The following is a 15262-nucleotide window of genomic DNA, read 5'->3' on the forward strand; positions in this document are numbered from 1 at the left end:
TTTGGCTAATTGGATATCTTATGCAGAGCAGATTGGTGAGCTACGTCTGCGGTTGTCAAAGTATGCAATAGAATTGATCCTCCTCCTCTAAATGTTGTGTCGGGCTAATTCAGGTGTTCAGGAGTGTATTGCAATATGAAGTTTTCATAATAAAACTAATATTGTAATACTTACCTGAGCTACCTGAATATTACCCCTCCTTCCCCATGTCAATTTTGACCTTAGATAAAGCAGTGTGACGAAAATGGGGCTGTCGGCGCACACCTGTGTCAACAGTGTAACGTTTATTGGTAGCTCAGTGACAGATTTACACCTGCATAGCGTTGGTAACGTTGGCTGTTAAAATTCCACTATGATGGGATGGGTAGTTGAAGTTGTTCGGGCTAGTGGGATTAGGGCAAATTCAATTCGAGTAAGTATTACAATATTAGTTTTATTATGAAAACTTCATTTTGTGAGCAAAAATGTAATAAAAATGTTATGTAAAAGAAATAGGGCTCTCCAGGAGGCACCCTCCCAATCATAGAGCCCATTGTAGACCTCATACGGATCGGAGGAGGTTGGGTAATGTTGATTGGGGTAAGGGCAGGGCTGATCTAAGGCAATTGATTACTGCTTATGGGGGTCCTAATTATCCTCTGAGGGCCCCCATAACGGTCCCATTTGCCCAGATAATACACATTCAAATGACTCAATGAACCTGGCCTTCTGCTTAACCCTTTCACTATGTTCTACCTTCCCTTCACTCTATTCTACCTCCATTTACTCTGTTCTACCTCCCTTTACTCTGTTCTTCCTCCCATCAATCTGTCCTACCTCCCTTTCACTATGTTCTACCTTCCCTTCATTCTCTTCTACCTTCTCCTCACTCTGTTCTACCTTTCCTTCACTGTTTTAAATTCTTTTCACCCTGTTCTACTGCCCCAAACTTTGTTCTACCTCCATTCACTCTGTTCTAACTCCCTTCACTCTGATCTACCTCCCTTCAGATAATGGAGTCCCTTCCAGCAATATTGATTCACTTAACTCCTTCCACGTAATATTGCCATCAGAGTGCATTACTGTTATCCTCATTTTTACCATTTATCATTGTTTAACTGGATTAAGTGGATCTTCAATTATTCAATGTACACCTAGTTTTAAGAAATAAAATTTCTGAAATTTGCATTTACAAGTGCCTTTAAAATGATCCTACAATTGCTAATGTTCTAAAAATTTTCCCGAACACCCCAGCTGCTCTGGCTCACTTCGCTTCCCTCCCACTCCATAAGAGGGGCCCCAAATGGGACTGTGGCCCCCAGGCCCCAAAATGTCTAGGAACGCCCCTGAAAATGGGATAAAAATGAAAGAATTATGAAAACTAAAATTATCTTAGGAAAGAAAGTAATATGTGCACACTCAGCATACTCACTGCAATTAGGGAGATTAGAAGAGCAAGAATTTGGAAAAACTTATATCAGAAGATGTGATGGGAGTATATACTGCAACTTTGTAGAGAGAAACTGTATGGGAGAAGCAGTACTAAAATTCAGTTACAATTAATGACTGAAGTTACTAAATACAATGTTTAAAGAAACAAAGAGGGAAGCTGATATCTTACAAGATTGGAGATGCTGAAACACACTGATTTCATTATGATAAGTATATACAATGGCAAAGAAAAGCATTGTATTATCATACCAGGTGAGTCATACCTATCAACACAGACCACTGCAGGCTGGTCTACTAGTAAGGGATAGAAAGATGATAAAAAAGACAGGAAAACGAAAAAGGAAGTAAATAAAGGAGCACTAGGAAAAATTGCCAGTAAATATAGAATAAAAAATTGATAGGTGGAAACTGCTGAAAGAGGCAGCAAAAGAAGTATGTGGGAATGACATCAAGGAAAGTTAACAGAAAAAGACAGTGGCGGAATTACGATGTACAGAGGGGATTTGAAGATAAAACATTAAAGCTCCTGCTGATGACAGGAACGGAGGAGACTGAATGAATGGATCTTGAAATTTAGGCTACAAAGCCCAGCAGTGGGGTACTTTCAGCCATTCAGTACTTCAGATGCTGAAAACAGGGAGTTTGAGACGTTGGATTAGAAAACAAAGATATCCAGAAAACAAATACAATGAGGCACAAGGCTCTTGGTTAGAAGAAATATGCTTCCATAAACCCAAAGAACAATAAAAGCTAATGCTAAAAATCTCATGCTAAAAGGCCTGCAGAACAAACAAGACAATTCTGGAGAAAACAAAGGAACAACTCAAAAGTCATATGATATTAAAATACAAGCAGGCAATTAACATAAACAATATGCCAAGAGCAGAACACTAAACATAAAGAAGACAGAAGCAGCGAGAGGAAGGGATGAAAATTCATTACATACAGGAAAATGTAATCAGTGAGGTCCCAAGAGATGCTACAAACCAGTAGGAAAAACTGATATCATGACATGGGATGGTGCACCAGCCAACAGTAGATTGCAAATAGACTCATCAGTATTTTTGGTACATATTTTTTCTGTCTCATCACCAAGTTTTTAGTAGAAAATAAATAAATAAACATAATAGTACTTGGCATAAACACATGCAATGTACTGCATATTAAATTTTGATTAAAAATATGGATAGAGCTCTAAAATATAAAGAACCTTCAAGAAATGTAAGAAAATACATACCACCAGCTATATTATGTGTGAATGATTTGCATCGTGAACACATGACGATTGGTTTGGTTACAAGAAGAGTTCTACAACATCGCGGCAAGGTATGACCTGAAAATATATATATATTTTTTTATAAAGAATAAGGCCTAATTTTCTTTATTTCTTATTATCATTTCTAATTTGTATTTTCTCTAAATATACAAAGCAAAACATTTTATATATAAGCATTCCCAGTGTGGGCTGAGAAGAATTAGTGAAGCTTGGTGACATGGCCATTAACTGGTGATGGAGGGATATTGCAATCTCTCCTGACATAACCCAGTACTTCTTCCTTTGGCATCAGCAACTATGGGGGTGGGGAGTTAGGATAACAGAAGACTCTGATTTGTATGCCAAACAAAATCCAAATTATCTTAAAAATGTTATATTTATTTCTATGAGAAAACAAACCGGTTTAAGGGAGGAAGATGAAGGACAGGTTAACTGGGAGGATACTTTGTCCTCCCTGGTTTCCATATGGTGGAAGACGATGATGGGGGCCCTCTAAAGATCACCTAATACATCATCATACATTACTCTGTTGATCACTTTTAATAGGCTGATACAGAAATGACATTAGTTTATGGGAGGTGCACGGGTGGGCAAGCGCTCTGTTTTCTTGTAAGCTTTCCTGCTATTGGTGAAAATGCACAAGTCATTGTAAATCTTAGTGATTTTTTGCCTTTTAATGGCTGACAGACAGAGAAATGTAAACATACTGTAACTTTCTCTAACTGGCTACATCTTTAAAGTATCAATGCAGTGACAAAGAACTTTTTCTCCCTCTGTACAGTTGTGTGTGATCAGTGGCTAGTTTGAATAGTTCAAGAGTGTTTGTGATATGTGATGCTTTATCCCAAACATGGCTTTCACTGCAGTGCCTGCAGCATTGCAATTGCTGTTAGTTGTGTGTGTGTACCCGAGTATTATTTGTCTGGCCCCACCTCATCCTAAGAGGGTGAGGAAGGGGTTGACCCTTCAAAAGAAGCTTTAAATTGTCAAGTGAATCAAGGCAGGATGGTCCATGGCACTTATCATGGAGGAGTATGTTATTGCAAGGTCAACCTTGCACGATATGAAGACTTCCCAGGGCAAGAGGAAGAAGCATGCAATGGACTTTAGGGAGAAGGCGGCCAGGCGTCAGATCTGCACAGTCATGGCAAAAGGCCATCATGAGGACATAAAAGTCAACCTTGATCTGGTTTTGTCAGCAAAGAGCAGCTGGCAAGCACATTAGCAGTGCTGAGTTGAAGGCTACAGCTATGAAGTTTGCAGGCCTGCATGGGGTTGTGGACTTTAAGGCATCTGAAGGTTGGTTGTTTTGGTGGAAGATTCAACGTGGGCTTTCTAACAAGAAGACTCCTGGTGAAGCTTTGGACGCTGGCAGAAATTCCTTTGTTGATGTTGATAAGCCAGGTTCATCCAGTCAGGAATCTAATGTCTGAATAGGAAAAAGGAAGTGATACCTGTGTTAATGTATTAGGTAGTGTACTGTATACAGCACACCTACTATACTGTGTTACATATGATAAAAAAAAGGAGTTTGCTTTTTTTTAGTGTATTTTTGTTAAAAATATGGGATAATAATCTAGTTAACTGCCTGCTACATTAAGTTTTCAGTATAAAGTGTTACAGTTCTTGTTTATTAGCATATTGAGTGTTTACAGCTATGTATTGACAAGGTAGGGGGAGTAAGGATACTGAGTTGCAGTTTCATACCCATTGAGTTTTATTGTACTTATCCAGATATTGACCTTATCCAACAGGGCCTTGGCTCTATTATGCAGATAATTGAAGGATTACTGTAATCTATTTGTTCTGGTTGGACATTCTTTCAATGATTTATGAGCAGCTTGAATTCTTCATAAATAAGCAGCTCACATTGCCAAAAGATGAGTTCATCAGAATGATGGTCCTGAATAAACATGAAGGTTTTTGGAACATTGCATTTTGGGCATACTGAAGATCACTGACTCTGTGTTTAAGCAAGAAATCAGCTTGAGGGATCAGTGGTTAAAATAGTGTATGAGGAGTGAGCACACTATTTGCGAATACAATGGAGAAGTTTTGAGGTGACCTACTGTGTGTGATTTCCAACAATTTTTTAGTAGAATCTGTGTTACTTCAGGCAGCACTAGTGCTCACCGCTGAAATGCTTCCATGGCTTTTGTTTATATTTGCATTATGTAAGGTACATCACTGGATACAGGGCACTGCTATTTGGCAATGAGGAAGATATTAAGCTGAGAGTGGGTTCATCTTGGCTCTTTTTGTACAGCAGAAATGGATCCTAGTCCAAGGAAAGTAAATCACAGCAGAAGGATGGCCTCATAACATTTCATGTTTTAAAGGAAGCAACTCACAATTACGTAACAATACAAATATATTTGTACAATTACATGTAATATTTCATGCTATATTCTTTTCATTAAGTCTGAGACCAGTCTACAGATGAAAATAGGTGAGGTTATACAGGCATATCTGGGCATTGTATGCTTAACATAAACCTGGAGTCTCTGGCAAAAGCAGCCATGTAAGCATTGCTAAATTTACTCTTATTACCATCTAATACTACAAAATTATTCCGAGTAATAATAAATCACAGGTGAAACAACTTCACCAAAATTTCAACATATATGTTTAAATAGTTCAACATGGAAACAAGTACAGTACCTGATAAACATAATGAGGTAAAATAAATTTTTCACATGCTGTCATTGAAATGAAACATTTTTTATTTTGTATTTTTCCAAACATACAGACCTGAGGTCTTAACATATGGATAACTTTCGGCAAGGCTGGAAAATCTGGCCGTTAAATTTTTGCAAGACGGTTATAGTAACAGTTACCTATGGTAGGGACGGAAGTACTGCACACCCAAGTGGTATGCATTCAATCTCTTCGGTTTACCTTTTGGTCCAGGTAAAAAATGATGGGTTGTAAGAGGTGGGCCTTTTATATAAAGACCTCAGGTTAGGAAAAATACAAATCAATTACAAATTTGTCATTTGTTCCTACACAAATACAAACCTTCAGTCTCTAAATATGGAGACTTACTATTGGAGGGAGGATTCCAAGTAATTCTCTGAACTGACTGGTAGTTCGGCTCACCTGGTATTCTCTTCCTGGTCATTAAAGAACAAAGGAAGGATACCATACCTCTGATCTGTTGAACATGTGGGATGTTCAAGTGCCAGGCTTCTGGGCACTTCAAATCAAAGGAAAGTATAAAAACCCTTGATTCGAAAGGGGAGGATGAACCCACAATGTTGAAGACTATGTAGCTAAAAATAACTAACTGGCTTACCCACAGTCAGTCCTCCTCTCTCCTTGCTAGAGTGAAGGTAGGAAATGCATCTATTAATCCAAACAAAACTGGATTATAGGCAGGATACTCAGTCATGCAGATCACCTGCATGCACACTAGTCCAGCTTGTGACGGCTTGTTCACTCTTCCTCTGTCCACTGAAAGAGGACGGAAAACAGGAGGAAGGTAGGAAGCTAGTCCTGCCCACACCTTCTCCCTGTAGCCACACACCTTAGGTGAGATGCAACCTGCCCCATAAGAGCTGGGCAAACTACATGGCTTATTGAGTACGCACCAGAATCCAAGGAAAAGGAGTCCAAGGACCCAAGGCCAATAACCGAAGGTAAAAGGATAAGAGTGTGAACTGCACAATTACATTCTATCCTAGTACCAGATTGATGGGTTCTTCCTGAATGACCATAGATAAATGGATGACTGTGGCCCCTAGAGATGTTGCCTTGCATGTACTGATGACCACCAGAAAATTGCAGGATACGTTTGGAAGGTCATTCCCCTAGGGAGAGAAATGATCCCTTTGCCTATGGTCAACACTCCAAGGTGAGAGAGTATGCATGTGAATTTCACAATTACATTCTATCCTATTACTAGAACTACATGTCCTTTCTGAATGTGACAGACATATGGATGACTTTGCCTTCTAGAGATCTTTGTTAAAATTGATTGCATCCTTAATAAAAGTTCATTGTAATTTGTTTAACGCAGTCTGCTATGGGGATCGTTTTCTTTAAGATAGGCAGATTGCCCTGTGACTTTGTATAGCAGTGTAAGCGTTCTTCAGAAGTGAGCTTGATATGTTTTTCTGACCCTCTGCAGTTTTTTACCATGGTAACTTCCACTAAATGAACATAACAAGGTTATCAAACCTAATAGGTTATGGGCCCAGATGACGGTGAGTGTCCTGAAATGGTTATGAAGACTGCATGTGGTATTTGAGGCTGATAACTTAGAGCTTTTGTTTGGAAGAGATTCGTCATCGGTTGATGTCTGCTGTTGCTACCATAGAGATTTGGTGGCAGTCACCTGAAATCAATAAGCTAGGCTATACTTGTTGTGTAGTGGACTATGGTACTCTTGCCACTAATGTGAGGAGCTTTAAAGTGCCTCTGTTCTTTTATTTTCGTCAGAATGTCTGAGCTGAGAGGTGTCATTGTGCCACCAAATGGCACTAATTATGCTACTTGGAAAGTCCAGTGTCGGATGGCACTCATTAAGGAGAATGTTTGGAGTCTGATTGATGTCACGGAGCCTATCCCTGAATGCACTGATTGGGATAAATATAACAAGTATATTTCGAAAATGAATAAGGCATTGGCTATCATAGTTTTAGCTGTTGATCCAAAATTGCTGTATTTGTTAGGAGATCCAGAAGATCCACAGGTGGTTTGGAAGAAACTTTCCAACCAGTTTCAGAAAAAAACCTGGTCAAATAAATTACCTTTAAAGCTTAAGTTAATCTCTTGGAAATTAAGAGATGGAGAGTCTGTACAGGAGCATATTTAGACAATAACCGAGGTTTTTGATGAACTCAGTGTTGTAGGGGATCCAGTAAGTGAAGAAGATTGGGTGGTGTATCTGTTAGCAAGTTTGCTTGAATCTTTTAGTATGTTGGTAACTGCTTTAGAGGCAAATGCAGATGTCCCCAAAATGGAATTTGTCACTGAAAAGCTTTTGCATGAGGTTAGTTAGTTAGTTATAAATGATTTGTTTAACCAGACCTCTGAACTCTTTTAGGGTTCTTCTCGGGCTGGAAAAAGAAGGGGGAAAAGAGTACATAAAAAATTAATTAATTAAATAAATAAATAAATACTAAAAAGAAACATGGATTGTAGATTCTGGTGCAACCTGTCACATGTGTAATAATAAGAATCTTTTTGTTGAATATGGTGATAAAGATATTGTTCCCGTTGCTTTGGGAGATTGTCGTTCATTAGAGGCTTGTGGTTCTCGCAAAGTAGCCATATAAATGTTGTTGCTTGATGGTAAAGTGAACTGTACATTGAATGGTGTACGTACCAAAGTTGTCTTTTAATTTACTTAGTGTGTGTAAAGCTACAAAACTTGGAAATGTCACTCAGTTTTGTGGGGATGAGTGTAAAATTTTTTATGCCAATAATAAGTTGATTGCTTTTGCAGAGAAAAAAGGTAATTTGTTTGATTTAAAATGTGCAAAAACTGATCAAAAGAGTAACGTTGCCTGTAATAATGTTAGGCGTAATGAAAATATGTGGCATAGAAAGTATGGCCATTTAGATGTTGATAACTTAGGGCTGTTAGTGAAAGAAGGTTTGGTAGATGGTTTGAAATCTGATGTTAATAAAGATTTGGAGTTTTGTGAAACATGTACTAAAGGCAAAATTAAGAAAACTTCCTTTCCATATAATAAAAATAAAGTTGTTAGATATAGAGAACCACTTGATTTAATTCATAGTGATGTGTGTGGAAAAACTAATGAGAAATCATTAGGTAAGTGTGAGTATTTTGTAACTTTCATTGATGATGCAACTCGATGTGTCTGGGTTTATGTACTCAAAGGCAAATATGAAGTATTTGAAAAATTCAAAGAATGGAAGAGTTGTATAGAGAATCAGAAAGGTAAAAAGATTAAAACCCTATGCACAGATAATGGAGGTGAATACACATCAAATGAGTTTGAGAAATTTTTGAAAGATGCCGGTATTCGGCATGAGCACACCATACCCAAAACACCTGAGCAGGACGATGTCAGTGAAAGAATGAACAGAACATTGATAGAGCAAGTCAGAGCAATGTTGATTGATTCAGGGTTGTCTCATAAATTTTGGGCAGAGGCATTGTCAACTGCTTGTTATCTGAAAAACAGAAGTCCTGCTAAAGCACTTCACCATATGACACCTTATCAGGCATTTACTGGAATTAAGCCAAATGTTAAAGATTTCAGAGTTTTTGGGTGCATTTGTTATGCTCATATTCCTAAAGATGAAAGGAAAAAGTTTGACTCAAAAGCCATAAGGTGTATCTTTCTTGGTTATGATTCTGGTGTAAAAGGGTACAGATTGTATGACTTAGCTAAGGAGAGAATATTATATAGTCGTAATATTATTTTCAATGAGGAGCAGCATGACGTTCAGAAGGAGAAATTTAAACTAGAGTTTGAAACTCCTATTATTGAAGTATCTCATCCACCAGCTAGTGCTTCAGAGAATGATGAAAATGAACAGCCTGAAGCTACAGCAAGGCAGTCAGTAAGAGTAAAGCGACCACCAAATATGTATGGTGAGTTGGTTTCAGTTGCTCATGAGACAAACGAACCAGCATCATTCACTGAAGCATTGATAGGTATGAGAAAGAGTATTGGATTAATGCAATGAACGAGGAAATTAATTCTATTCATGATAATGATGTTTATAATTTAGGTGAACTTCCTTAGGGTAGAAAACAGTAGATGGGTTTTTAAAAGGAAAATGTCAAGTGATGGTTCTATTGAACGATATAAAGCTCGTCTTGTCACACAAGGGTTTTCACAAAAGTCTGGTGTGGATTATGATGAAACATTTTGTCCTGTTGTAAGATTTGAATCTATTCATACTGTGATTGCCTTTGCTGTTCAAAAGGGTTTGAAACTGCATCATACGGATGTGACTTCAGCATTTTTAAATAGTATACTTACTGAGGAAGTTTATATGAAACAACCAGATGGGTTTGTAGAGCAAGGTAAGGAAAGTTTGGTATGTAAGCTAAAGAAAAGCATTTATGGATTGAAACAGTCTCCAAGATGTTGGAATTGTTCTCTCGATGACAGTTTGAAAAGGCTAGGTTTTGTGCAACCTTCAGGAGATCCTTGCATTTATGTCAAGTCAGAAATAGATCCCTGTATCGTAGCTGTTGATGATTTAATATTAACGTGTAAATCAGATAAACTGATGAAGGAAATTAGAGAATTCCTGGTTTTACAATATAAAATGAAAGACCTAGGTGAGCTTAATTATTTTGTAGGTGTAAAAGTTGTACAAGATGCTTCTAAAGGTGAAGTATGGATTGGTCAACCATCTTATACTGAAAATGTCTTTAAAAAATTTGATATGGCGAATTCAAAGCCTATAGAAACACCAATTGATCCAAGTCTAAAATTATGTAAAGCATGTGATCAATGCATAGAATCTGATCAGAACATGTATCAATCAGCTTTTGGGAGTTTATTGTATTTGTCTTTAAAAACAAGGCCTGATATCACATTGGCAGTGAGTAGTGTTGCTAGGTATTGTGCTAAACCTGTAAAGTCACCACATCGGCGCCAGCGTAGTGTTTCGGCGGCGCCATTAACTTAGTCTCCGCTGAGCATGTTTTCTTTGGTGACTTCCCATTTTCTTCAAACTCAATTAGTCACGCCTAAAACGTGCCAGGTCACGCATTTTTAATCATTTTTACTTTATGCGTATTTATACAAATGTCACACATTGTGTATCACATGTTTCTTCATTCACAGGCATCAAGACTGTATCCATATTGTAGTTCTGTAGGTTTTGTATTGTAATTTGTACTCGTTCACTGCATATTATTGTTTATTGTTTCGACCTCAGGTCACAGTCAATTCCATTGTCTCTCGCAGGCCGGCGTCAGTCGGCCGCTATATAAACTGCCTGGATCTGTAATTAAGTAGCAGTAACTTTTACCTGCTCGTTTCTTTGACACCTTACAGTGGTGACCCCGGGTATCCCGGAGCCATTAGCGGACTGACACGGCGACTTAGTCTTGGCTCCAGGATTTCTCCAAAACGCTCTTAGCGGCCTAAACACGGCACTGTAACCAGCGTTTGAGCGTGCTGACTCGTCGGCGTACCCCACCAGCGTCACTAGCGGAACCACACGGCGCACGCGAAAGTGCATACTGACGCGAGTACCCTACTCCAGTAAGGGGTCAAAGGAGCGAGCATGGACGCGGATATCCCCCTCCTTCATGCAGTTAAACGCGACCCCGCGGACTCGGAGGTTTACCTACCTCCCATCACACCCGCCCGCCCCTGCATCGAGGCCCCCGCAACTCCACACCAGCGCCCCGAACACACGGCGGCCGGGCAACACAATCGTGGGCGCCCTCACCGTAAAAACTGCCGCCGTTTATGCAGGGGAACCCATCGATGTGGCTGCGCAGGGTGGAGAGCCACTTCAGAATCGCGGACCTGACGGACGAAATCCTACAGGCCGACACAGTGCTCAACGCCCCTTCCGGAGGACGTGTACAGAAAACTCATCTCGCGGTACCAAACACACACCTCACATACAGCACCACAAAAAGTTCCTCCTCGAAGCTTGCTCCTGCCCATCGCCGAGGCGGGCCGCCCGTGCTATCGACCTTGCCATAAACCCACGCCACGACCTCAATTCAAGAGACGCTTGGGCATGGTCGTAGATCTCCTGTCACTACCAGACTTGGGTGGCACAAAGAAGCGGCAGGAGATAAGCCGCACGGAAATCTACCTTCGCCAACTCCTCCCGGAGGTCGCAACCAGATCGCTCACCCCTACACCATGCCTATCGAGGACCTCATAGAGACGGCGCAACATCTCACAGACTCCGTCAAGGCTTCACAGCGGCTAAAACCGGCCACACAGCCGGTCAGCTCCGTCCAGCCTGAAGAGGACGTGAGCAGCCCGCCAACGCCATCGCCAACAGACGTCCACGAACCACAGCAGATGGAGGTCCCGGGCTTCTGTCGCTACCACAAGTGGTTCGGAAAGGACGCCCGAAACTGCCTGCCACCCTGCTCGTTCGCCCGTTCAAAAAAACGGGGGCGGCGGCCAGCAGGACAGGCCGCCATGGCAGCCGAAGAACCCAGGGCCTCAAAAACAGTAGGTTTTTACGTCCGCGACACTGTCTCCGGCAGGATGATGCTGGTCGACACAGGGGCCTTTAAATCGGTCTTCCCAGCATCCAGAGAGGACCGCAACCAGACACCAGACCCGGCCGCTTTCCTGGCGGCCGCCAACGGAACCCCATCCTCTCCTACAGCACCAGGCTCCTGTCGATCTCCATCCTTGGCCAGAGTTACTCCTGGGACTTCATCGTCGCGGACGTAGGAACCCCACTCCTGGGGGCCGATTTTCTGGCACACTTCGGCCTGCTAGTCGGCGTGGCGCAAGCGCCTCCTCGATACCGACTCCTGCCGTCTCTCCGTTAACAGCGGGACCCAGACCCACCATCAGCGCCCGTCGCCCCACCAGTATGCACACCTACTGTCGGAGTTCCCTGAGGTATTTAAGCCCGAGCCGCCAAGTCCCCGGGGCCCCAGCCAAGCACGGCATATACCACCATATAACGACTAAAGGGCCCCCGACACATGCAGTTCCGCAGGCTTCCCCTCAGCGCCTTCAGGAGGCGAAAAAGCATTCAGCGGAGATGGAGCGGATGGGCATCTGCAGGAAAGCCTCCAGTCCATTGGCCTCCCCCTCCACATGGTGCAGAAACCGGACGGCTCCTGGAGACCCTGCGGCGACTACAGGCGGCTCAACATTGCAACAGAGCCCGACCACTACCCTCTACCCAACATGCAGGACCTCACGGCCTCCTTTCACGGGGCCAAAATATTCACTAAATTGGACCTTCTTAAATCTTATTTCCAGGTACCTGTTGCGCCAGAGGACATACCAAAGACAGCCATCATCACGCCCTTCGGGTCCTATGTGTTCGCCTTCTCCACCTTCGGGCTGAGGAACGCCGGGCCACCTTCCAGCGGCTCATGGACAGCATCCTGGGGGACCTAAAGTTCTGCGTCTGCTACGTCGACGACATTCTCATATTTTCCAGGTCTCACAGCGAACACCAGAGACACATCAGGGCAGTCCTCCAGCGCCTCCAAGAGAACGGCCTCGTTGTCCGTTTTGACAAGTGTACCTTCGGCGTCCAGAAAGCAGAATTCCTGGGTCACGAGGTGTCTCCGACAGGCGTCCGCCCTCTTACATCGAAAGTAGCAGCCGTAGCCAGGTTCCCGACACCCACCTCCATCAAGGCCGTCCAGGAGTTCCTTGGGATGGTAAACTTCTACAGGCGGTTCATCCCCGGGATCGCGCACACCACGGCCCCTGACGGAAGTCCTAAAAGGCCAACCGAAGTCCCTGTCTTGGGGACCCAGCCAGCAGCAGGCCTTTTCCTGACGAAGGCCGCCCTCGCCAAGGCAAACTGCCTTGGCACACCAGATCCCAAGGCCCCCTCCAGCTGACGACAGACGCCAGTAACGTCGCCTGCGGTGCTGTTCTGGAGCAAATCATCAACGGCGCCCCAGCCCATCGCCTTCTTCAGCAAGAAGTTCAATCCCGCAGAGACCCGCTACAGCACCTTCTCGACAGGGAACTCTGCGCGATGTACCAGCGCAGTTCGGCACTTCAAGTTCCTCCTGGAGGGACGCCCTTCACAATCTTCACTCACCATCAGCCACTGGTTCACGCCTTCACGAAGCAGGGGGACGCATGGTCTTCAGACAGCAGCGCCACCTCTCAGCCATAGCCGAATTTACCTGTTCCGTCAGGTACCTCCCGGCAAGAAAAATCCGTAGCAGACGCCTCTCCAGAGTCGAGTTGAACGCAGTGCAGCTTGGTGTAGATTACCAGGACCTTGCCAGAGAACAGGCCGCTGACTCAGAAACCCCAGCATACCGCACCGCCATCACGTCCCTCAAGTGGCGGGGACGTGACCCGCACCCCGAAGGCCCCAGCCTGCTCTGCGACATCAGCACAGGTCAGCCCCGCCCTTTGGTTCCAGCCTCACGCCGCCAGGTATTCAACATAATGCACGGCCTCTCACACCCTCCGGCAGGACCACGGCCAAACTGCTTTCAAAAAAGTTCGTCTGGCACGGGGTGCAAAAGGACGCCAAGGCCTGGGCAAAACAGTGCCTGCAGTGCCAGACCAGTAAGGTGGGTCGTCACACGCAGTCGGGGGTGGGCGAGTTCCCACAGCCAGGGCGCCGCCGCCACATCCACATCGACGTCGTCGGGCCCCTTCCCCCATCAGGCGGATCCAGATACCTCCTGACGGTGGTAGACCGTTCAACGAGGTGGCCCGAAGCCACACCCATGCAAGAAGCCACCGCCAGCATGTGCGCCGAGGCCCTGCTCTCCAGTTGGGTTAGCCGCTTCGGCGTCCCGGACCACATCACAACCGACAGGGGCCCCGCCTTCCTCTCCGAGTTGTGGTCTGCCCTGGCTCAACTGCTGGGAACCACGCACCACACCACCACAGTGTACAACCCAGCGGCCAACGGCCTGGTCGAACGGTTCCACAGGTCCCTAAAGTCATCCCTCATGGCCCGCTGCACCGCCGAGGACTGGAAACATCAGCTGCCGTGGGTCCTCCTTGGGTTGAGAACCGCCCCCAGAGCCGACGCACCCCATCTGCAGCTGAACAAACCTATGGGGAACCCCTCGTGGTGCCGGGAGAGCTCGTGACGGATGAACGCCACTCCCCATCACTGCAAAGGCTCCAGCGGCGTGGCGGCAAGTTCGCCCCCTTGCAGGCGCTCATACATCGACAAAGCAACCACCTTCATGCCGCCACAGCTGTCATCCGCCACCCACGTCTTCGTCAGAGTCGGCGCCCGTCCGTCCACCACTAACCAAGCCCTACAGGGGACCCTTCCGCGTGCTGGAACGAAACAGCAAGGCGTTCCAGCTGGCACTCCCGGCAAGGACGACTGGGTTTCAATAGACCGCTTAAAGCCCGCCTTTCTGTCGGAGAGTCCCGACAGCGACGCAGCACCCCTTCCCGCCCAACCGCACTCCAGCACGCCCCTCACCCCGCAGGCGCGGCCGCCCCAGGAAGGGACCGCCCAACCAGCAGCCTCACAGGCGGAGACCCTCCGTTATCTTCAAGGAGCCGCGGCACCCTTCAGCGTCCCAGCAGATACAGGGATTAGTCAGACGCGTCCCTCGTTTTTGGGGAGTATTTGTAAAGTCACCACATCGGCGCCAGCGTAGTGTTTCGGCGGCGCCATTAACTAAGTCTCCGCTGAGCATGTTTTCTTTGGTGACTTCCCATTTTCTTCAAACTCAATTAGTCACTCCTAAAACGTGCCAGGTCACGCATTTTTAATCATTTTTACTTTATGCGTATTTATACAAATGTCACACATTGTGTATCACATGTTTCTTCATTCACAGGCATCAAGACTGTATCCATATTGTAGTTCTGTAGGTTTTGTATTGTAATTTGTACTCTCTTCACTGCATATAATTGTTTATTGTTTCAACCTCAGGTCACAGTCAATTCCATT

General features: G+C 44.3%; 1 protein-coding gene across 6 annotated transcripts in view; it reads right to left on the bottom strand.

The window, feature by feature from the left end:
* Positions 1 to 2579: 2579 nt before the first annotated feature.
* LOC136852274 (T-cell immunomodulatory protein) overlaps positions 2580 to 15262 on the bottom strand; it is a 259930-nt gene continuing 247247 nt past the window's right edge. For all 6 annotated transcript variants that reach the window (XM_067126747.1, XM_067126749.1, XM_067126746.1 and 3 more), the window contains one exon: positions 2580 to 2764. In XM_067126747.1, coding sequence (XP_066982848.1) covers positions 2595 to 2764 — 170 coding nt within the window. In that variant the 3' untranslated portion in view covers positions 2580 to 2594. The remainder of the gene's footprint in view (positions 2765 to 15262) is intronic.

The sequence above is a fragment of the Macrobrachium rosenbergii genome, chromosome 25, assembly GCF_040412425.1.
Source record: "Macrobrachium rosenbergii isolate ZJJX-2024 chromosome 25, ASM4041242v1, whole genome shotgun sequence".
Lineage (NCBI taxonomy): Eukaryota > Metazoa > Arthropoda > Malacostraca > Decapoda > Palaemonidae > Macrobrachium > Macrobrachium rosenbergii.